Source organism: Xiphophorus couchianus, chromosome 4 (genome assembly GCF_001444195.1).
Source record: "Xiphophorus couchianus chromosome 4, X_couchianus-1.0, whole genome shotgun sequence".
Classification (NCBI taxonomy): Eukaryota; Metazoa; Chordata; class Actinopteri; order Cyprinodontiformes; family Poeciliidae; genus Xiphophorus; species Xiphophorus couchianus.
This window is the reverse complement of record NC_040231.1, coordinates 24,722,967-24,745,165: the sequence shown is the minus strand read 5'-3', so window position 1 is coordinate 24,745,165 and position 22,199 is coordinate 24,722,967. Positions and strand designations below refer to the sequence as shown.

Here is a 22,199-nt window from a genome sequence, read left to right as displayed (position 1 = left end):
AGCTTTTTGACTTCAAAAAATATGCCCTACAATATCCTATTTACATTTATATTACAGTCACAGTCACTCGGTTTAAGCACTCCAGCAGCGTCTTGTGTGTGCTGGTTCTGTCTTCTCTCTCTTATAATAAAAAATGGTTGCATTTCTTAGTAGCCACTCCAAATCAAGCAGTTTACATAGCTGCCGTATTGTCTAAATCCTACTTTCTGTCTTTTTTAAATCTATTGTGCTTTCTTTATTCACTTTCCCAAATTGATAATCAGAGTATGAATATATGACTGATGTGGGTCTGGAAGACAGTGTCGCTCATGTACTTGAACCCTTTATGAATATATAAATGAAAGTATTGCTTTTGTAATCCCCTTTCCAGCAACATTGTTCTTCAGAGTTTGGCCTTTGAGGTGCTCACGAGTAGAAAGTAAGAACACTCTTGTGGTTGCCCCGGATGAGCAAGGTGGGTGGGAGGTCCTTTGTCAAGATGTCCAGCCAGGCCATGTAGAGAAAATCAGAGATGGATCCTTTACGAGCGATGGGCAGGCTCCTGCAGAGGGTTAACCGTACAGAAAAACGTTAAATTAGATCAACTTTTGGAGTGGAGTAGGCAGTTGGATACCATCTGGCCGTCTGACACTTTATACTTACAAAACAATCAGGTTGGCCGATTTAGAATGTTCCTGAAGGAGCTCGTTTAGTCGTACCTGGAGGTGCGTCTGTAAAAGAGAAGATATGTTGTTTTCTTTTCTTTTTCTTTTAATGAATTAATGAAATTCCATTGAATCACCAGGAAAGAACCGTAATAAATTATTCTTCACCTTCTCTTCAAAGCTACTGAGCTCTGCATCAGTGATTTTCCAGGGATACTCCTGGATCCCCGCAGCCTGATCCCTGCCTTTAGACCCCTCACGCAGACGGTACGGCTCAATCATGTCTTCTAGTTTCTTTATGCTGGACGAAAGGCAGACAAGAGGGTGAGCTGACTTTCATAATGTGTGGATGACTAAGCATTTAAACTTGACTGTAACCGTTGTACCACTGCACCCGGCAGAAAGCAGCTACTCACTTGTCATTGCGGGGTTTAATGTGGATGTCGTCGATGACGGTGATGTCACTGCTCTTAATTCTGAATTTGTGCAACAGGGACCTCATCCTGCAAACCAAATCACCAAGCAAACAGATTCAGCTTTATTCAAACACATGCTGTTATTTCTGGCATCTTTATGTTCACATGATACGTTTTCACTGATACTGCCACATGAGTTTGTTTACTCACTCCTCTTTGTCTATCTCAGTTCGTCCAGGCTGCCCTGCAATAAAGATCCTTAGTTTACAGTCTTTCCACTTCTTCCTGGTGGTGAGGATGTAGGGGAGCAACAGCGTCAGACCTGAGAGAAGGAAACATAAGTAGGTTGTAGGTCACTTGAATTGAGAACAAGTTATTGTTTTCCAAGCATGTGACTTTTTTCCCCTTGTCCTTTGATACCGGTTTATGACATAGTTTTAAGACCATAAAACACATGTAAGGTGTTTTTTTATTATCTTGTTCTGCTAGTACATAACTTTGAATCCAGGAAAAGGGACTAAGGCTGAATGCCTTTCCCGTATCCTAGGATCACGTCTAACCATCCTTTTCTCGCGATTCCTTGGTATTGTATAGACTGTGTAAAAAGTTAATCTTTCAGCAGACATTATTCTGTACTGACCACAAAAGAACAAAAATTGTATATCAAAGGTAAGTTAATGAAAAAATCAATGCGCTTTCTAAAAGGATTCAAATTATTGGCACAGTACAGCTAATATACTGACAAGTTTCGAAATAATAAATGCCAAAAACAACAAACCTGAAACATATTGGTGAGTAGTCTTGCTGCAGCTTTGCTTACATAATTGAGAAAATGTAATATACCTCCTCCAATTATTATGTGATAGCACAGTACATCAGATTATGCATTTAGCTAGTGCTTCTCAAGCTGTCTATAAATGCTTCTTTTCTATATATTACATTTTAGGAGTACTACCTCACCATACAAAACACTTTGAAATGACACTACAAATAAAGATGGAATTTGTTTGTTATGGTTTGTATCCCATGCAAAAAGAGTATGTTATCACTGCTTAGAAACATGGGATTGAAGGCTAGGAAAGATGTTTATTTGGCTGAAATTGAATTAAGCCCAAAAATGCAAAAGATGTAGGATGTAAAAGCCAAAACTGCTAATACAGAAATATTCACTTTTTCTTTCTAACTTTTCCAAACAGTTGGTAATTATAATATTTGCTATATTAACTTTTTTTTTTTTTGTTGCAATCCTTTATTTTCTATATTATTTTATTGACTACCTGTGACTTTTTACCTTTTTTTTTTTTTTTTTTGCTACTTTTGCTTTCAGGGAGGATCTGATGTCTGTCCCGATGAATCCGTCACACTGTGAGAAATGTACCAACCAGAAGGGAAGTGACACCTACCTCCATCATCAAACAGCCACCACACGTCAATGGTGCCTTTAGGCTGTTTCTTTTTAAATTGACCACTGGCCTCCACCAGCTTCTCATTCATTTTGGCGATCTGAGGAGGCGGGGGTCCACACACCGACACTGGCAGACAGAGACAGAGAGAAAAGACACATGAAATGAGATTCAGTAAATATAAAGGTACATGGAGAATTTACTTGGATGGTACCAGTGGGACATTTGAGGTGGACTGGTCATTAATACATCCGGGGGATGTAGATGGTATACCAATGAGTTTCACTGTTTTTCCATTATGTATCTCACTGTTGATTGTGTATGATGCAGAGACATAGCTTGATAGAGTGGGAGGCTGCAGGTAGCCTCTCCTGTCTGGCTTAAAGGACTGCTTCTTAAGAGATGCTTCTTAAAGTGGAACAAATGGGGGCATATTATTGGATTACACCCACAGAAATGTCTTTAATAGGAGCAGCTGATTCAATTACACCTCAATAGGAATGTGGGGAAAAGTTCCACAGAAAACAATGCGAGTTCATTGACTTCATTTGTTAAATGCATGTTATTTTATTCTTTGATTCAGCTGGAATGTGTCGAAGAAAGTTTTCACGCACACTTAGAAATCTTAAATGGATGTGTCCTCTGCTTTAAGTTGCATGGATTTGTCTGTGCCAAAAGGTCATGTAGGTACATACCTCTAGTTGTGAGCACTTGCTGAGATGAATGCCTGGACTTCCTGAAGAGTCCCTTTGTTTTCCCCCCGTTTGGCAACATCTCATTATCCAGGGCCTGCTGCTCCTTCGCTGCCTTCAGCATTTCCTCTGAAAGGCACAATCAGGTAACCGATCAGATACAGAGAGTACTTGTATCATTAATCAGAGTTACCCAGAAAAGAAAGAAGGTACCTTTATTTAAATGTAGTGCCTTGGGACATTTATCCGCTTTTTATTGGTACGTTGCATTCTGCTTCCATTCCAAGTCATTTTAGCTAGAAATAATGGAACTGCTGCTTTCTTTTATATGTTTTACTGCGTTTCAGTTGTGACATTTTAATCTTATTCAAAGAATTATATGAATAACAGCCATAAGGATGAAATCTAATCTTTACAAGTTGCATTAAAAGCCATCTCTTTTTCTCAGAAGGGAAGGAAAGGGGCGGTCATGACAGATCTGGTTGTAGTTTCCTAAATGGGAGCTTGTATTTCTGTTACTGGTCTGGTAAAATGAGTAACTTTAACAGAGCATTTTTACAGGTCATAAAGTTAGAATATATCTGAATATTCACTTTTTCCAGGAAAGTACAAACAAACTTTACAATACTATAAAGACTGAGTTAGTAGAAATGGGCATTTGTCAGTGATTGATCAATTACTGGTGAATCTGGGATAAATAACACAAGATAAAAGTACACAGCAACAGCTCTTTTATGTACTTTTTAAAAATATTTTTTCATCACATCTTTTAATTTTTGATGTAAAAATGCCTTCATAAATTTACATCCAAACATTTTTACATTTTCAAATGTCATCTGACAGTTCCTATGAAATATATATATTTCTTTGGACAGTTTCCTGATTTACGTTTTGATGGTAATTGGTAACAGATTACTATATTTGTTGCCAAGCGGAAATTTCTGTGCACCTGAAGAAACCCCCGCCAACAAAACAGGTAACCTATAATTGCTTTATGGCATCATTGCACGTTATTTATTTTATCTGAAACAGGCCGACCACTGTAGATATTCTGTAATCTGCAGATCAAAGTTCCATGTCAAAAGTTCCTTTCATATTAGGTCAACTAAAGTTCCTCTTTTATTTTAATAAATATATTAAAATTTGTAGAATTCAGCTTTAGGATTAGTTATTTTTTACTTTTTCTTTACTATTTTTTATTATTTTATTTTGTACCTTAACAATCTCAGAGAGCCAAAAAGACTTGAAATATTTTTTAATGAATCAAAGAGCAACATATTTGTTTCCCCAAGACTCCAGTAGATAAATTATTTCTCCCAACAACTTGGTCTAAAAATATATCAGTGTTAGTGACCAAAACACCTCTTTCTATCATTGTTCCTGAAACTCATATTTGCTATGTTGAAAAGTTTTAAGTTATTTCTATTGAATTGTGGAGACAAGCTGTGCTGCAAATCCTACCAGCAGGTAAACAACCATTAGCTTGTCGAATAATCCTACATCTAGCCAGTATTGTTAATGAAAACCTGTTAAACTGTGTAATTGTTGTGGCATTCACTGGTCTTTTACAAAGGGAACCACACACAGATAGTTTAACATGCCCATCTGTTTGTATTATTGTTACCGGCATGAAATGTGGCATTGGATGATAGAGCTAACTTTGCTACTGTGGTAGTAAAGTCAAATTTTTTGGTCAAATTTACAAAGAGCCAAAGCAGACGGGTTGAATACCAGTGTGTGGCTCCACAGTAATTACCTTAGGTCAAGGTAATTGCAAAACCTTGACCTAAAAGATTTTAATTGAAATGCTGTATCATGAATCACACAGTAACTTCATGCTGACCTTCTTCTTCCACAAGATGCGACACATCCAGTGCCTGGTTCATTCGCAGCACCACTGTCCCATATTCAAAGTCAAATGCATCGCTGTCATAAAGACCAACAATGGTTATCATGCAGATCTGTTTGAAATTTCTAACGGCTGACATTGATTTTAGCATGTTTGCATGTTCATTTTGGGTACGTACTGCAGTATTCCCACATAGCTCTGCACTGCTTTTGTTTCTGCCGTTCTCCAGTTCCTCTTGAAGCCGATCATTAACGTGTTGGGCTTCATGCGGCCAAGACCGGAAGCCTGCGAACAAAACAGAAACCTTCTTAAAACCTCAGCTCGGATTGAGCCGTTAGCCGAAACAATAAGACACCTTGTCACGCTGTGATACAAAAGGCTGATGGACTTAAAACTACTTTCAGAAATTATTAAAATGTCCTTCTTGTACACAAGAAGGCCGTGACTCTGTTTTACAGTCAGGGACTCGTCCACTGCAGCATTAATCAATTATAGCTTTTAATCTTCTGTGCTGTTTGAAGTGAGTGATCCTGGCAATGAACAGTGTCCTTATCTCTGGAGTATGATAGTCAGAGCCATAAGAATGTTTCACTGTTTCTCAATATCTCCCTACTTTTCTACCTGCTGCTTCGATGTCCTGACAAGTTTCAAGTTCAAGATGGGTCATTGCAAAGTAATTCACAGGCAGTAAAAAAAGTGATATGAGCTTCTGCACATTTCCCAGGTTCCTTTGATAAGATCCTGCTGATTGCACATTGTTCTTGTGGACAATTTAGGTTACTGGCCTTTGTTTTCCTGCCTCTTTACAGACATATTGTGTAAATGCCATCCACACTGACCTGCAGCAGAGTTTCTGCACCTTCCCTGAAATTGTCGCAGGCCACAGCAGCAAAAAAGGCTTTGCGTTTGTTCTTATTGAGCCACATCTGGTTCTTTTCCATCCCATTGTTCATCTCTGGCATGATCGCCGATCTCGGACCCTGAAAAAAAATAAGTCAGAAAATGTAAAGCTTGGATCAGTCCTGAGCACAAGACTTCCCATACACATCTCTTTCGCATCCAGGACACACACCCGAATGCAAAGTCAGAGAAATGTTACTCTTTGATTGTCCAGAGCGTTTACATTTTTCTTATTCTTGCTTGATATTCTATGAACCATACATTTTGTGTGAAATCAGCACTGTTGCATTATTTTGGGGGATTTGTAAATAATAAATTCATTTGTAACCTACCACCAAAACATCACAGCTGAGACAAAGTCCATAGTTTTTGGTGAAGGAGTGAGCTAGATCTAGGAGGGCTGGCCTGGCCCGCGCTGACCCAGTTAGAACCAAGATCTGAGGCCTGAATAAGAAACAGGAGCGTGTCAATGTTACACTGCAGATCATCATCAAGTGTAATGCTTTTATTATACCATTATATGACGCACTGCTTTATTAGGCACATTTATTCAATTGCTTCTTATCACAAATAACGACTCTGCCAATCGATACATTTATACATCTAAATGTAAATATCCAGTGAGTGGTTGCTGTGTGGACAAATGTGCCTTGTTTATGTCAGACAAGAGTGGAAGGAGCTTAAATAACCACGTATTACTAGGCATGAGGAATGCCATCTCTGCCCGTGCAGCACATAAAACATTGAATTAGATGGATTACAGCGGCAGTACAATTCACACGGGCTCAACGATTATTATATATATTTTTTCAAGCAGATTTGAAAAACTGCAGCAACATTTCCAGCTGTAAGGTGAGAATGTGACATAAACAACATGAAACATTGGCAAGTTGTACCTAAGTACAAATGGGGTGAAAGTGCAGCAGATTGTTACCTGAAGTTCTTGACATGATCTTCCACACCAGACAGAGACAAAGCGTTGCTGACTGCGCTCACAAAGGACACCGCCTGCGTGGACGACCCCCAGTTCACATCTGCACACAAAGGTTTAGATCCATCAATAGTTTGTTCTTCTAATATTCAGCAATCCCTGAAGCATTTCCAGGCTCACAAACAAGCTCACTCGGCTTCTTGACTGTGACGTAAATGTAGAGCAGAATTTCAATGCCATATGTGAGCAGAGCTGCCCACCAGTTGATGACAAACATAACAACACAGCAGAGCAGGGCTCCCACCAGAGACAGCCACATGTTGTAGTATTTATACGCCGGTCTCCAGCCTGGGGAAAGCATCACGAAAAGAGGTTTAGTTGCTTAAACTCAGTTATGCATATTAAAACAGCTTTGTTTTTCTCTGGCTTTGTATTTTCTAAATAAAATACTTCTGAGTTTTGAGCTGCTTGACGGAGACTCACCCGGAGACTTGGCGTAGGAAGCATGGAAACAAGAGAAATTGATGAGTGCGTAGGATGCCAGGAAGAAGTTCGAGATGATCGGAGCGATGGTGTTGAGATCACCTGTACAAAGAAGGACTAAATCTTAAAATGTACAAGCAGAAGCTTGTGAACTGAAACAGGGTATGCAATGATGAGATTAATATGGAATCAAAAAGTCTCCAACTGGAGGAGAAATCCTCGGTTAGTGTGCTTGATTGACTTTCTTTCTTTACAAAAAGGTGTATGACGCTCACCACACAAACTGCTCTGGTACTAAGATAAATGGTCTGCTGGTGTTTGGAACCAACTCACATCTACTCTGATGGAAAACACCATCAGTGTGTGAAGAAGAGTTTATTTGGGAAGTTTCTTTGTGTGCACTGAGATTGAGCAACATTAACAACGGATTATCTGGAGGCATTTACTGACATGAGGCCTCTATGTGCATGTGAAACTTAAATGACAACTGACTTAAATTGATTTAATATTTTTGTCTCAATCTACATTCAGTAGAGCTCCTTAAGTGTTACTAAAGCAAATAGTTGAGGTTTGCATGAAAGTTAAGCTGAAATGACCTTCAGGTTTATTGGCACCCCTCCTGGTAAAGATACATAAAACATATAAACAAAACAACCATTTATTTTCATCACCTCACTGTGAAATCAATCAATCAATGAGCTTTGTAGATGCTCATTGATTGGACATCAACTCCCATCCTCCTCAATAAGCATGCTGACAAAATTAACTTCCATGCTTATACAACATTATGTAAAGTGGGATTTACCAGGAGAGTCAGAAAAGATGTGGATGTTGTGTAACAGCAGTGTAAGGATGTTGGTTGACTAATTTACTGACCAATGAGAATGAAGGCGACGGAAATAACGAAGGTGAGGACGTAGCCTCGGATTGGCTCATTGTTCTTTCCGTGTCCTTTGGCGAAGAAGTGCAGAGCTTTGTAGATGTTGTCTTTGCACAGAGCCTGAACAAAAATAGAACTTTGATTAGAGACATTGATGACAAAAAAATTACCTTTTTTTTTATTACAATGTATTTTAAAAAATTAAGTTCCTACCTGGAAGACTTTCGGAGCACTAACAAGAGAGGCCAGGGCTGACGAAAGTGTGGCTGAGAAGGTTCCTGCAGTGATGAGGGGACCAAACCCAGACACCATGGTCATTACCTGAAAAAAAGGGAGATGATGAGAGCGCATTAGGGGAGAGCAAAAAAGCTTGTATTCTATATGAAAACGCAACTGTGAAGGATGCCCTTCTGTTGTAAGATGACATAACCGCAATGTGTTTGAAAGGTTTCCTACCTGGAAGTTGTTCATCAAGCCAAACTTGCATGGCTCTGTTTCGCAAGAAGAAAAATTATAGCCAAGTTCACAGGCAATTACTGATGAGCCGTTACAAGGCACCCCAGGAGTAACAAGGTCGGTCATGTTTCCTGTGGCATCCCGGACAACGGTACCGGCTGACCAAAAAAAAAAAAGACAGACGTTTTGCCTGTGAGTTTTTCATCAAAATGCTTTGAATCTTATGACAAGTAAATCTCAATTTGTTAATAAAATAGAGAAACAAGTTATAGTCTGAGAAAGGTGGAAAGACTGCAGGTCACTTACCGACACAAAGTGCCACGCCGAGGTAAGTGATACCAGTGATGAAAATGGCCAACAATGTACCTTTGGGTATGGCAGCCTGGGCGTCCTGTAGTTTAACAGACAACATACGTGTGTGAGCAAACGTTAAAAATGTTGACTTCCGCAGAATCATCTGCTTTGAAAAATTACCCGCAAGTCTCCAGAGATGTTTGCTCCAGCCAGGATACCGGTGGCCGCAGGGAAAAAGATGGCAAACACTGAGAAAAATGTTTCACCATCCCTAAAATCTGGCGTAAAGTTCTCCATAAAAAGTTTTGCTGTTAAAAAAAATTGATATTTGGAAAAGAAGAGAGTATTAGTTTATACTTCGGTGTATAAAATTTCAATATTTTTCGGGATAAATTTGAGGTAGATTAACGGGATCTTACTGTTGTATCCAAAAAAGCCCTTTGATTTCTTATCTTCAGTTGCAGGAATTGCTGTTCCTACAAACATATTCACTATGGCCACCAGCAAGATCACAAGCAGAACAATTTGGGCCTTTTGGGGGGGGGAAGACATAAAAAGGTTTGAGTAAAGTTTAATCCTTTACAACAACAAGTCCAGGGTAATCACAAGAAGCACGATGTTAATGCCTCACCTTTGCCTCCCATTCCATACCAGCCACCGAAATGCCCAAGAGCAACACCACTGTAATGCAGCCAATGATCCTGATGTCATTCATTTCATCTACCATCAGATCAGCATATTCCTGAGCAGAACAAATACAGGTAAGGTAAGTAAGCACTCAGATACCTCGGTGTGTTTTCTGTAGCTCTCAGATCGTTAAAGCATTACACACCTTGAGCAAATCCACCACCGTCTCTGCAAAGCCCACCACATACATGGCCACAGCCACTGCATTGGCGAAGGCGAAAATGAGTCCAATTGACCCTCCAAACTCTGGTCCCAAACTGCGTGATATCAAGTAGTAAGCTCCTCCTGATGTAACAAAATGGTTATAAAAGATTCCCTTTTAGTTTAGTTAGTTAGGTTAATTTTAAGAAAGACTCTCGTTTAAAAATAAATGCATGTTTTCCAATGTCCTGTCATGGAAGTGTTTTTTTTTTTTTTTGTTTTAAACAAAAAATTAGATGATGTAACAAAATGATTTACCATTCGAAGTAAATAATACAAAGAGCATGCAATCAAACAGAATCATCAATATACTTATTAGAAGACAGAAAACCTATAATGTGATTCTTAATGGAACAGAAAAAAACTACATATGCTTACGAAACTGGAAAAAAAAAATGTAGGTGTGAAAGTCATACATCTTTTTATGTGTGGGTATGACAATAATGGCACAAAGTTAATTTTCAGCAAATTAGGAAATATAGACAAGAAATTTGACTCATCAGCTCTATCAACAGTGGAGATATAATATTTCTGTTACCATCACCTTTAATATGAATAAAATTGTTAGGATTGCTTTTAATTTTGTATAAATTGATGACAACGATCATTAATAACAGTGTTGATACAATTGTGGATAATTATAAGAATGTGGTGATATTTTTGCTTTTTGAGTCAAAGAACATTATTAAACACTTTTAGAAAAATGTGTGCATATTTAAATGTAGACTTATAGAACTGCCTCTGGCAGCAATTGTTCAAGAATACTGTCAAAACTGGATTTCTTCTCATGATTAAGATTTCCAGCAGGTAATTGCAGCAAAAGATTGCTCTTGTGGGTGTTGAATAACTTTGAGACTGCATTATATCGTAAAAGTGGGGGGTTAAATTTAGATAAAGCTCTTGTAATATCAGCTCTGTTGAGCTTTGAAAACTGTTTCTTTTTTTTTTTAACCAGTTGTGACAGCAGCTGGTTTGGATATAGTTGCAGATGATGAACCAAATTTGCAGTCATCATTGACTAATTTTAGTTATGAGTGTGTATTTAAACTCAGTAATATGTCAAATGATCAGTAGTGTCTTTGCTTCAGTCGCTGACACATTTCTAAACACTTAGTGTGAGAGCTTCTGGCTGGTGAGGGTATCTGCAACAGAATCACATGTTGTATTTTGCCACATACATGATCAGGGCACATCTGAAGACTGATATCGGTAGTGGATTATAAATCACTCAATCACTGATTGATTGATTATATGTCAGTGCAAAGCTGTAAAAGAGGGAAAAAGGCTTGGAAAGGTGACATTCAGATGTAGTTTCAAGGCTTTGTGACTTTATCTACAAACATTGTTCTTTTGGTCACTTCATTCTACCCACTGAAAGATTTTGTGTCACAGAGAGGGTGCGTTATCGCAGCGAATACCTATAAATAATGTTTTACTCGCCCAGGCTGGCTGCGGTAGCAGTTATAAGTTATGAATAATATACCAGCATGGAAGGTTAGTCAATAATTGCGCTAAATTATCCCGTCACTGTGCTTTTCTAAATATGAAATACGGCAGCCGATTCGCTGACCTACCTCCTCTAACAACTCCGTTAGTGCAAATGGCGGACATGGAGAGGCCTGTGATGGTGGTGACCACACAGCTGAGAGCGATGACCACGATTCCCAGACCTGAAATGTTAGCATGACACACTTCAGGATTAGGATGAATTAGAACTCAACCAGCATGTTCAACAAGATAGAAATAAAACAGTGTTTTATCTAAAAAAAAATTCCATCTTATAGATATTTAGAAAATGTTAATTTCTGTTTAGGGCCAAAAATTTTTGATTTTAAAATCATTAACCCAAAACTATTATTGAATAATAGTCTTAAATCATTTTATGCAATTCTAAAGACCATTATATCTCAATCATTCACATTCACTAAATGCTGCTGAGGAGACTTTTTATCTGTTGAGTGGAGCTCAGAAAGGCAATGAAGAAACTACTCCAAGATATTTCCATTTCAGCTTTAAAATGTGTCATTTTGTAGTGTTCCTAGTCTCTTCATTTACAAAAACCTAGCACCTCTGATTGTTCTGAGAGAATTTAAATAGACAACACTATGAGCCTGAACCAGAATTTTGTAAGAAAGTCAAATAAAACTCATTAAAAATGCTAAAGCTTTGATTTGGAAGTCACCAGCAGAAAAAGCCAAATGGAAATAAATGTTAAGACTGTGTAAAGAGTACAAATGTTTCACTTACCCCAGCCTGCCTGACCAAAAACCCAGGACAGCCGGATGAACAACATGACACCCCAGATGTTTAACATGCATCTTACCTGTGAAATAAAAGAATTAGATAGCAATGATCAAGATTTGTTAAAGCACTTTCTATGGCAAGTGTAACATATTTCTTATTTTTCTGTTAGCAGAACCCATAATTACAGAAAAACATATACATAAAAATAATGTCAATTTGCTTCATACTCTAGTTTTTGAGACATGGAGTCATTATGATAAATATGCAATTACCTTTTTTGCACAGATCTGTTTTACTCAGAGGGAACTGCAAGAGCAAAACTCACCAGAACCCCCCTTATCCAACCAAACTTCACTGCTCCTTTGTCGACATCAATCGGAGCGGCAGACTCCAGATCATCAGAGGGGGTCCCTTCGCTCCCCTCGCCATCGTCTGTCACCGTTTCAGGTACAGAGATCGTCCCATTCTTTAAAAGAAAGAGAAAAAAATAGATAATAATAAGTAGTTACATTGGAAATTTGTTTCATCTGTATCGGACACATTCACAGTCACATCTGTCCTCTGTCTTTTCATGAAGGGAAGTTTATATATTTCCTTTCCCTCTGTGCATCACGTCCTAAGGATTGTTAGTAAAATTTCTGCGATTTCTTGGATGTGAATTTGATATTTGGATGGTGCACATCAACATCTTACGATACAGTCTTTTGCAAAAATCAAAGTTCCACAATTGTCATTGGAGCGCCTGCTTAAAGATCCATCATTTTTATATCCATTCATAAAAGATTATCTAGTACGATGCTATAAACCTAAATGTCCTCATCATGTCTTAGGCAATAGGGCCAAATAAACAGCAGTAAAAGCAAATAAAGTGTGTCAAGTGTGCTGATCGCTGCTAAGTTTCGAAAATAACATTTTAACAGCTTAGTTTTACAAGGTTTAAGATAAAGAGTTAGCTGCAGACAGATACAGACACTGTGAATTTGTTTTATCATATAAGCAGCAACACTCACTGTACTCTGAGCGTAACTATCTCTCAGAAGAAAGTTGCTTTCGGAGCAAAAATTTTTAGAGTGAAAAGAAGGCACAACAAAAGAGAAAACAGGATTCAAGAAAAACAAATGTCAGCTAGTTCACATCGAGCATCATGTCTCCAACAGACTCACCTTCTGGAAAACATCATGGAGTTCCTGCAGGGAGGGTCTCACCGCTCGGTGACCACTCACGCTGCCGGCATTACGGTAGAAGTTGATGTTGGGCACCCGGTCTAAAGTGTCGTGCCCGAAAGCACTCATCACAGAGGGTCTGACCGTCCGGTGCTCATTGTTGGAGAATTCGGTCTCTTCATAGATTGGAGGGTCACCGAGGTTGGAATCAAACGCTGAGTTGACATGACCCCCTCCGTTTGCCTTCAGCCTCTCCATCACGAATTCTGGACAAGATTCTCAGAGGTCAAGTGTGAAAATAGTAAAACAGCAGTCTTCAGACATCCAACGACTCAGTAGCAGGTGTAGACCTGAGTATCAGTGATCCCTGACTACTGAATACAAAAACTAGGCAGTGATTAGATTAACAGAGATCTCTGCTGCTGTGTCGAGCTCCAAACGCATAAACTTGCCAACTCCCAAACGGCCCACCTTTATAATCATGGTCAGACGCCGACTGCCAGCTATTGGTTAACTCCTCGGATCAACCCTCAGAAAACTTAACGAAGGGGGTCAGATATGTCCTCCATCCTAGGGGACACAAAGACGTTGCTTAACCATTAACCAAAGTCATAAACGGTAAACGAGAGATAAAGGCGCTCATTGCTCGAGTTCTGGAAAATTGATCACTAATATTATATGCTGAATGGCACATGTTCTGTGGTTGCACTTTATGACACTGTGAATAGTATTTCCTCAGATCTGGAGGCTCTTTGCATGAACCACCAGGACATATAAACATATGGAGATTTCTGAACAAATCTCCATATGTTCGTAAATCTCCAGAAAAACGCTGGAATGTTACAGTAGGAAAAGTTTCAAGGTTTCAAACACGGATGACTAATATTGGTCGACAGAAAAGTCTTCATCTTTTACAACTGGCATTTCTGTCTATATATATCCCAATGCAATCAGTAAAGATAAAGCCAGGAGAAGTAGCCTGACATGTACTGAAACATTAAACCCATAATAGTTATATAACTGACTGAATAAATGTCTCTAAAGACTCTCTATACTCTGTTTATTGAAAGAAGAAAGTTAGAGCGAGTTAGCTGGCTCAAGGTAAATGTCCTCATTTGTGAGGAAAATGAGAGTTAATATAAGACTACAAATTACAGGAATATGCCCAAGGCACTTCACATGACTTCTAAAGAGCCTTTAAAGGCACTCTTAACAGGTAAACTTCCTTATTACTGATACACCACAGTGATTTATGTGCACAGTGAAAGCCTGGCCAATGACTTGAAATCTGACCTTGGCTGTATTGTTTGCTGACATAAGAAACACGCTCCAGCACGTGTTTTTATGTGAATACTGAAAGAAGACAAACAACTGTACAGCAGGGCTCATCAGCATCAAAACAAGGTTGGAATGATTCTCTGCAATCGTGATAAAGGCCGAGTCATGCTGGAGAAAGAAGGACGTCAGTGTATAATGGACTTACCACTTAAGCACAACTCCTAACATTCGTCTTCTCAATCAGAGCACGACAGTTTGTTTTCACAACAAATATGTGAATAATGCTCTGCTTTGTTATATTTTGAGCTTGTTTTGTGGTTGTGTGCCGGGAAGGGAAGACTTTTGCTGATTCACCAAACCTTCCCCTGTTCTTTGCTATGCTAAGTAGTGGGATATGATTTAGTTCCCACTATCCTTGGTCCAATAACACCTCTCTGTCCCCTATTCATCATTCTATGTGGAAGAAAACCATTCCCATAGTATAATGGTGCCACCATCTGTATCACCATGAGGATGTTGCCTCCAGAGCAATGTGAGTTAGTTTTCCAACACACCTACTGTAGGTCATGATTAAAAGTTACTCTCTCTTGGTCCGTCACATAAAATCCCAACAAATACAATAAAGTCTGGTTGTAATGTGGCAAAATGTGAAAAAGTTCAAATGGTATAACATCTTTCATAAGGCAAATTATCTTGCTTATCGAAAGAGTGGACTGGTGTCGAAGCTTGGTTCGTATTTGTAACAATAAGTCGGGCTCATTTCCAGTGAGAATTGGACTCCAACAAGGTTGCCATTTGTCACTAATTCTGTTCATAATCTTTATGGACAACATTTCTAGACCCACTCAAGATGTTGAAGAGATCCATTTTGGTGACTGTACCACTCTGTCACGGTGAAGAGGTGGCTTGGTTTACTGTTTGATCCTCGTACATTCGTACCCTCATCTGGTCATGAGCTTCAAGTAGTAACCAAAAAAATAAGACTGATGATACAAGCGGCTGAAATGAGTTAATGAGTTTCCTCCGCAGGGTGTCTGGGCTCTCTCTTACAGAAAAGGTGAGAAGCTCGGCCACTCAGGAAGGACTCAGTGTAGAGTCACTGCTTCTCCACATTGAGAGGGGCCAGTTTGAGGTGACCTGGGCATTTGGTTTGGATGAAGTGATCTGGTCACGTCCACCAAGAGGAGACCTAGAGGACGACCCAGGACACGCTGGAGGGACTTCGTTTCTCGGCTGGCCTGGGAACACCTCAGGATTTCTCCTGAGGAGCTGGCCCAAGTGGCTGGGAAGTCGAGGTTACACTGTCACGCTGTTCCCCTTGCAATCCAACCCCAGATAAGCGGAAGATAACGGATGGATAAGACTACAAAAGTTGAAAGATTTTGGAAAATGCCATCACTTTTCTGTTTGCTTTGTTGCCCAGTGTATGTCAAAGGAAAAAAAAAACACATGCTCTTCAGCTGTATACTCCACATAGAAACACACAAATCTTCTAAAAGAATCTGGTGTCATTTTAAAGCTTGATAAATGTTTTAATGTTAATAAACTCTCTGAAATTGCTCACTCTAAGGTCTTCAATGAAAAAGTTAATATTCATTTAAGGTAATGGCCAAAAACCACATAGCAGAAAATCCAACAACAGTATGTATTAGCTCAAGGAAAAGTGTAGCTTTTAATCGATTTAAAGTAAATAATTAAACTTAACAGTTTTCTAATCATTAATGCCTATTATAAAACATGAAGATATGTCAAAGTTGATAAGCATTATGTATCTATCCTCACAGGACTCCAGAGGCGACTAGAGGGGTTGAGTTTATAAATCAGATTGAGAAAAGTCTCGATTGATTTAAGATTTCAACTTGCCTCACCAGGTCCTTTCACCTAGCAACCAGGGGGCTGTTATCTGATTGGACAAAACAAAACCTAATAAAGCTTAGCAATTGACTACCGTACTAATCTCTACAAGCAAAATAGTGGCAATACCTATTTTTGGAAATTGCCGTGATAAGTCTCCTCCTGAGACCCAGCAATACATTTTTGTCCTCTGTGGAGGACATAGGATTTTTTGTTCATAACTCTGAAACCATACATGCCACTGTGTTAAATCCTGTTGGTCCTTAGAGAGGACATCCTGGGCCTCGAAATGTGTTCATATTTGCCACAATAGAGTCCCGATGTCCTCTCCAAAGGACATACTGTAAAAAATAAATAAAAACATGTTTTGAAGCTTTTTCAATTGTAGTGATGTTTTTTCACTCCAAAGAGTCATGTAGTGAAAAAAAAAAAAACATTCGAAAACTTTTTTTTTCTGGGTCTCAGGAGGATAAATATATTAATCACATAACTTTTGATGACTAAAGTAATAAAATATCTATTATATCAGCTGGCCTTATCACAAAAACCATCAAGGAGAAAGCCTGTGAAGTTCGAAGACCACAAGTAATAAAAAAACTAGGTTAAATTTTAACCACGGCTCGTTTTAAGAGACCTTTATATGGTGTCAAAACTTTATCTTGAAAGTAAATTGTAACTAAAACAATCAAATAAATGTGTTGTGATGAAGGAAAGTGCAATAAATCTTTAAAAGGAGATTTGTATTAAAGTGAAAGTTTGGTTTTGTCCAACCAACATAAAACTCACAAAGATTTTTCTACAAAAATGCAACTTTTCTAACAGTGTAATAATTGAACTTAATTAAATTGAAACACAAGAAAATGTAGGAGGAAGAGATTTATGGCTCAGTAATCCTTGTTTCATTCATTCAGCCCTGTCGCAGTAGAGGAAAAAAAACAGTTTTTATCTTGCTGCAAATATTTAAAGATAAGACTGTCACATAGGTGATATAGGTAATGGTGCAATAACAATTGCATTCCTGACTAACGATGCGGGAGGAGTGCCTGGGATGAGCCCAGGATGTGTCCTACTGCAGCGGGATAAAGGCCTGAGTGAATCCCTCTCAGCTTTCTTCCACGTACGTTTTACCCAGTAGTCACATTTATGGCTTTTGGGCTTGTAGTGTCATGAAGATTACGATGAAAACGAAACATTTTATCACTCTCTCCTTTTTGGACAAATATTTAAATTCCTAATGTGAAACTTTGATGTAGAACGGATCACGGTTACACCACAGATTATAAAGTGTTCTCTGCATTAATTGGCAGCTCTGGTAAAGATTCAGGTTTTACTTGAATAGGATAATCTCATATTAAAACCTGTTGGAGAAACCTGCCTTTAGTTTCAAGGCATTTATTCAATGGAAAAAAGAAAATTAATCTCTGGAAGATATACGATTCTGTCGCACAATTATTGGTATCCTTTTCAAATAAATGTAAATTAAGCAATTTTTTTCAGTCATATATTACTTTTCTAAGTTGCTCAGAGTTTCTATAAACTTGTAATTAGTAATGAATAACTCCCCTTTATTTTTAATATAAATAAATAAATAAATTAAATTGAATATAAATACAGCAGCACAGTAGCCCCTTTCTCCTAGCTGCTAGAGAATAGACTGGATGATTATGCTGTTGTTATTTTCATGTGATTTCTGCACTACTCGCTGTTAGATAACTATGACAAAAACCTCAGCATAATAACCATTAGAAGCTTCCACAGGCCGTTTTTGTGACGCATGCAAGGAAAAAGCAAGTTCTGTCCTACCGTCACAAAGGTAAACAAGTGAAGTATGATCAACTCTTTTGGGACTTTAACTTGAACCATGTGTGAGAGTCAGATCAAGCTTCATATCCAATGTTAATGATGTTGGAGGATCTCATATGCTGGGGGCCTGCTTTAGTTCCAATTGATCTGGGAACCTTCTTAGATTTGTGAAGTCTTTGAAATACCAGGATTTTTTTTTTTTATCTGAAAACTGTACACGGGTCACAATTTCGGCAGGCTAAAAGACATAAAAATATATGGCCAAATGAGCTCAGAAATGGTTCAACAGACAACAAAATCATCTTTCTTCAATGACCATCACAGTTCTCAGAAAACCAAAAGAAAACCTTAGAGGAAGCTGAAGAGAAGAGAGTAGTGAGGGCTTGGGATTGTGGGCTAACTAGAGAGATTTCACAAAGAGAAATGATCTCTTTGGTCTGTCTCCAACTTTTCCAAGTTTTTACAGTGTTATAGAAGAAGATGATGTGATGTCCAACAGGAAAAGGGGACATGTAAAGTATCTGCAGCAAAGCTGTCAATGACATGGCACCACTGATTTTGATAAAAACAGCTATTTCTTCACATTATAGATTCCTTCCTTCTTAAATTGTGTGATTTTCTTTACATTTTCTATATGAGAACATGCTACTGCAACAAAATCTGAACTTTTTTAAAGGCTTTTTATACATCTACACTAGGATATGCTAGTAAACATGTCCAAACTGCAAAAACGCTGAGCTGAGACATTAAAGTGAATAAATCCTTTTTATTTCACATCATCAAATCAAATGAATTCAATGCAAAATCTCTATCACCAGCGGAGCAAGCAACTGGCCTGTCATTATGATGTGACACTCACTCACAGACACACCTCCTCCCTCCCACACACCCACAACCAGGTGCTCTAATGTTTCTAGATGAAGGCACATAAACCCATTGAAGGTCACAGTAAGGCAGATTCACAGCACTAAGGAGAAACAGTAGACCGTAGAAATTATCAACGGAACAGTCCAGACTCTAAACGGTCTGTTTTCCGGACCGTTCCGTCTTCCTCCGAGTGGAAGGAAGAGATTGGTGGCTGGGGGGAATTTTGGGATGGTCTGAAAATATGGTCAAGTGTAGAGCTGACAAACATCCCATCCTTGTTTTATATGACACCTCTGCTGAGTTAGCTCCTCCCAGTGATCTGGAACAACAGTGCTGTGAGTGGGGGGAAAAAAGTATCTTGTCTTATGCTCATCAGTCAGTCAGTCCATATAACTTTGGCCACTTTCAGTTCACCATCGCTCTGACGCAGGAGCGGTACAATCTCTGAGCTCATTTTGCATTATTTAGAAACAGGAATACCACAATGTAGGTCACAGTTTGCTTATTTGCCGCAGGACGTCAGGAAGCAAGACACCAGAAAAAGGACCGATCCAACAAAAAGTGGCTGCTTTCCTTTAGATTCCCGACAGACTGGGTTTGAATAGCTCGCAAAGCACTAGATTGACATAATACCCTGTATCCATCCAGGTGCAGTCTTGTGCTGAACTGTTCCGCTTGTGCAGAAGTGCAACCGCGCTGTCTTCTGTTCTAAGTTCGTGTGAGGCATCTTGTCCCTGAGTCTTCAGTCTCCCTCCTTGTTCCACAGAAATCCACCTCGTCGTGACATTCACCTTGTTGGTGTGGGTTAAAGGGAGCTACAGCCAAGTTCTGTGTCAATTGATGAGCTAAAATACACACCCTCTGGCAGAAGGTCACCCAATGTGACATAGCATCTGCCTCACATCCAGTCAGACACACACACAGTTCGCATATACTCACATACAGTAAAGGCTTTCTCACCTAGCAATTCACGCACATCACACAACACACACACAGCTTTGCAGCTTGAGCTTGGTTCATCACTTGGGGGTGACTGAATGGGGGTGTCAGGTGCGGTGGTTGTGCAGGCTTGGGCATCTTTTCTCGTAATTTGTGTGTATTCTTGTCCCATCGTTAGGTGAGGGCGTACTCGAACGTCCCTTTCTCCAGCCCCTCGATGCCATCGGCCCAGTTGGAGGAGGGCATGCTGCTGTAGGGGTCCAGCAGGATCCTGAAGCAGCGTATTATCAGCAGTCCCAAGAACACCAGCAGCATCCCCACGAAGGCAAATGCCGTCTTCTGCTCCAAAGTCAGAGAGTGCGCCATGATGTCGTTTCCACTCATGGCAGCAAGGGAGTGGTTGAAGTGGACGCTGCTCATGGTAAGCCCACGTCTAGGTGCCTCATCTCTTCACAGATGGGGTCAGGCGTTTAGAAGCCTGCATGTCACCTGGACAGGGGTTAAAGGATTTATTCGGATTAGTACTGTTTTGCCTCTTGCCTGGGGGAGATCTGTGTAATGCACCTCATAACTCACAATTAGCACTGACAACATGAGGAGGAATAAGAGTGTTGTGAGAGGCATGCAGAACTTTCTTATTTAAGTGCAGATCTGAATAAAACATGAAGGACTACAGGTATCTTTAAATAGCTCCTTCTGATTTAGACATCAAGCAGATGTCCAGAGATCTGTCCAGCTCTGCCTCTTTGGGAATTGCTCTGCAGAAAGCTGCAAACAGCAAGCAGGAGCACAGAGGCGCTGCGATCAAGACTTCCTGCGAACTGGGTGCAGGAAAATGAGCCAAGGTTGTGTGGCTATATGCATTCATACAGGTCAGGTTAGAATGACAGTGTGTCGCAGTGCACAGCCAGCTGTTAAAACACAAACAGAGCTGATGTGCGAATTTAAAAAAAAACAACAACAACAAAAAAGTGTCACCTCTCATGAAGACGCAGCCCTGCATGTGTTTGGCTTAGGAGGATCACATCTCTACCTGTTGCGTGTGAGCAAGATGCCTGCCAGACAGCGTAATTCTGTTAGGCAGTGAGAAGAGAGTGACTGTAATTGACCACAAATAATCACAAAACTGGCTCAGTCACACGTCTGCCTCCATCGGTCAAATTTGCTTCTATGGCAAGCAGCAGGTGGGTGAAGTTATAATGGGAGGTGGGGTGGATGGGCTAGGAAATACACATGAAGAGATGAGAGGGGGGACGGGGAGAAGGAAGTGGAATGAGGAGGAGGAGGAGGAAGACGCTGCACAAGTATGCTGAGGGAGGGAGTGGGGAAAGGGTGAAAGAGAAGCACTGCATTGACAGATTCTCTAGTTAGGATGTCTGAGGAAGAAAATGCAGGTGCCTCACCATCATTTCCATGTCATCCTTACAGACCTGTTGCTGCCGATTCCTGCAAGCAACTCTTCCTCCTCCTCCTTGGAGCTCTCAGACGTGTATCCGTTAATCCACCCATTGCTGGCATACTTGATGCGCCAGGCTAGCAGCTCACATCTGAGCAACAAAAAAAAAAAGCTGAGGGTAAAGGGAAAAAAGGAGAAGACAGAGGAGCAGAGGCGTGGGGTTGGATCAATCCGTTCTACATGTTTCTCCTGAGAGATGCGGCTCCTGTCCTGGCGCTCGCTGCTGCCTCCTGCTCATTATCATTCTGTTTCTCTATCTCTCCCTCCAGAAGCACGCACGCTTGCTCCTGCTGCATGGCAACCACTTGTTAGTCTCACTCAGCTGCTCTGCTGCCTCACTCATTCACAACAGATCCCACACACACACACAAACACTCCACACCCATCTCAGCAATGCCAGGGCGAATGCAGCAGCAAACAACAAAGCAACCTGCATCTTTCTGTTTATTGTAGGACAGGAGTACTACGCTTTAATGAAAGCATCCCTGGCTGCTACTGCCCACAAAAACCTGCTGCAAAGGTATTTTTGGTACAGCACAGCCTGGTTTTATGGTGTGTCTGTAATTGGTGCAGTTGTCTGGGGACAAATTGAATTAGCCCCCCCACACCACAGCTCAAAAGACTTACAGATGCAGGTAACCTAAACCTGCTGAGGAAAAAAGTGGAGCATTTTCAGAAGGGGATGAAAAACAGCATCACACAGGAAACCAAACAGCAGGTCAGCTGTTTGTCCACAGTAAGATGTTGCAGCAGAGAGAA

At 39.9% G+C, this 22,199-nt stretch overlaps 2 protein-coding genes and 1 long non-coding RNA gene across 3 annotated transcripts; 1 reads left to right on the top strand and 2 right to left on the bottom strand.

Moving 5' to 3' along the window:
* Window positions 1-150: 150 nt before the first annotated feature.
* slc12a1 (solute carrier family 12 member 1) lies at window positions 151-13,760 on the bottom strand. The gene is made up of 26 exons (XM_028016076.1): window positions 13,244-13,760; window positions 12,406-12,546; window positions 12,084-12,159; window positions 11,411-11,506; window positions 9,781-9,920; window positions 9,580-9,690; window positions 9,368-9,479; window positions 9,129-9,256; window positions 8,961-9,045; window positions 8,655-8,812; window positions 8,412-8,519; window positions 8,195-8,318; window positions 7,319-7,420; window positions 7,031-7,183; window positions 6,839-6,941; window positions 6,237-6,348; window positions 5,844-5,984; window positions 5,183-5,289; window positions 4,999-5,081; window positions 3,159-3,284; window positions 2,464-2,592; window positions 1,271-1,382; window positions 1,061-1,147; window positions 813-945; window positions 643-710; window positions 151-541 (listed from the first exon to the last, which is right to left on the bottom strand). The coding sequence occupies exons 1-26, from the start codon at window positions 13,499-13,501 to the stop codon at window positions 406-408; spliced, it is 3,129 nt and encodes a 1,042-aa protein (XP_027871877.1). The 5' UTR covers window positions 13,502-13,760; the 3' UTR covers window positions 151-405.
* Window positions 1,289-2,538, top strand: LOC114143765 (uncharacterized). The gene is made up of 2 exons (XR_003595311.1): window positions 1,289-1,401; window positions 2,388-2,538. It is a non-coding gene; the product is annotated as an uncharacterized LOC114143765 (long non-coding RNA).
* A 5,166-nt stretch (window positions 13,761-18,926) lies between the features above and the next one.
* Window positions 18,927-21,812, bottom strand: ctxn2 (cortexin 2). The gene is made up of 2 exons (XM_028013879.1): window positions 21,388-21,812; window positions 18,927-20,473 (listed from the first exon to the last, which is right to left on the bottom strand). Exon 2 carries the CDS (start codon window positions 20,402-20,404, stop codon window positions 20,159-20,161), a length of 246 nt encoding a protein of 81 aa, XP_027869680.1. The 5' UTR covers window positions 20,405-20,473; window positions 21,388-21,812; the 3' UTR covers window positions 18,927-20,158.
* Between the last annotated feature and the right edge of the window lie 387 nt (window positions 21,813-22,199).

Excerpts from the sequence above, each read along its gene's own strand:
- slc12a1 (XM_028016076.1), bottom strand. The coding sequence starts at position 13,501 with ATGGAGAGGCTGAAGGCAAACGGAGGGGGTCATGTCAACTCAGCGTTT. Across the intron at positions 9,921-11,410 it reads TAACGGAGTTGTTAGAGGAG|GAGGAGCTTACTACTTGATA; the intron begins GTAGGTCAGCGA and ends TTGTTACATCAG. Across the intron at positions 9,257-9,367 it reads GGGCTTTTTTGGATACAACA|CAAAACTTTTTATGGAGAAC; the intron begins GTAAGATCCCGT and ends TTTTTTTAACAG.
- ctxn2 (XM_028013879.1), bottom strand. The coding sequence starts at position 20,404 with ATGAGCAGCGTCCACTTCAACCACTCCCTTGCTGCCATGAGTGGAAAC.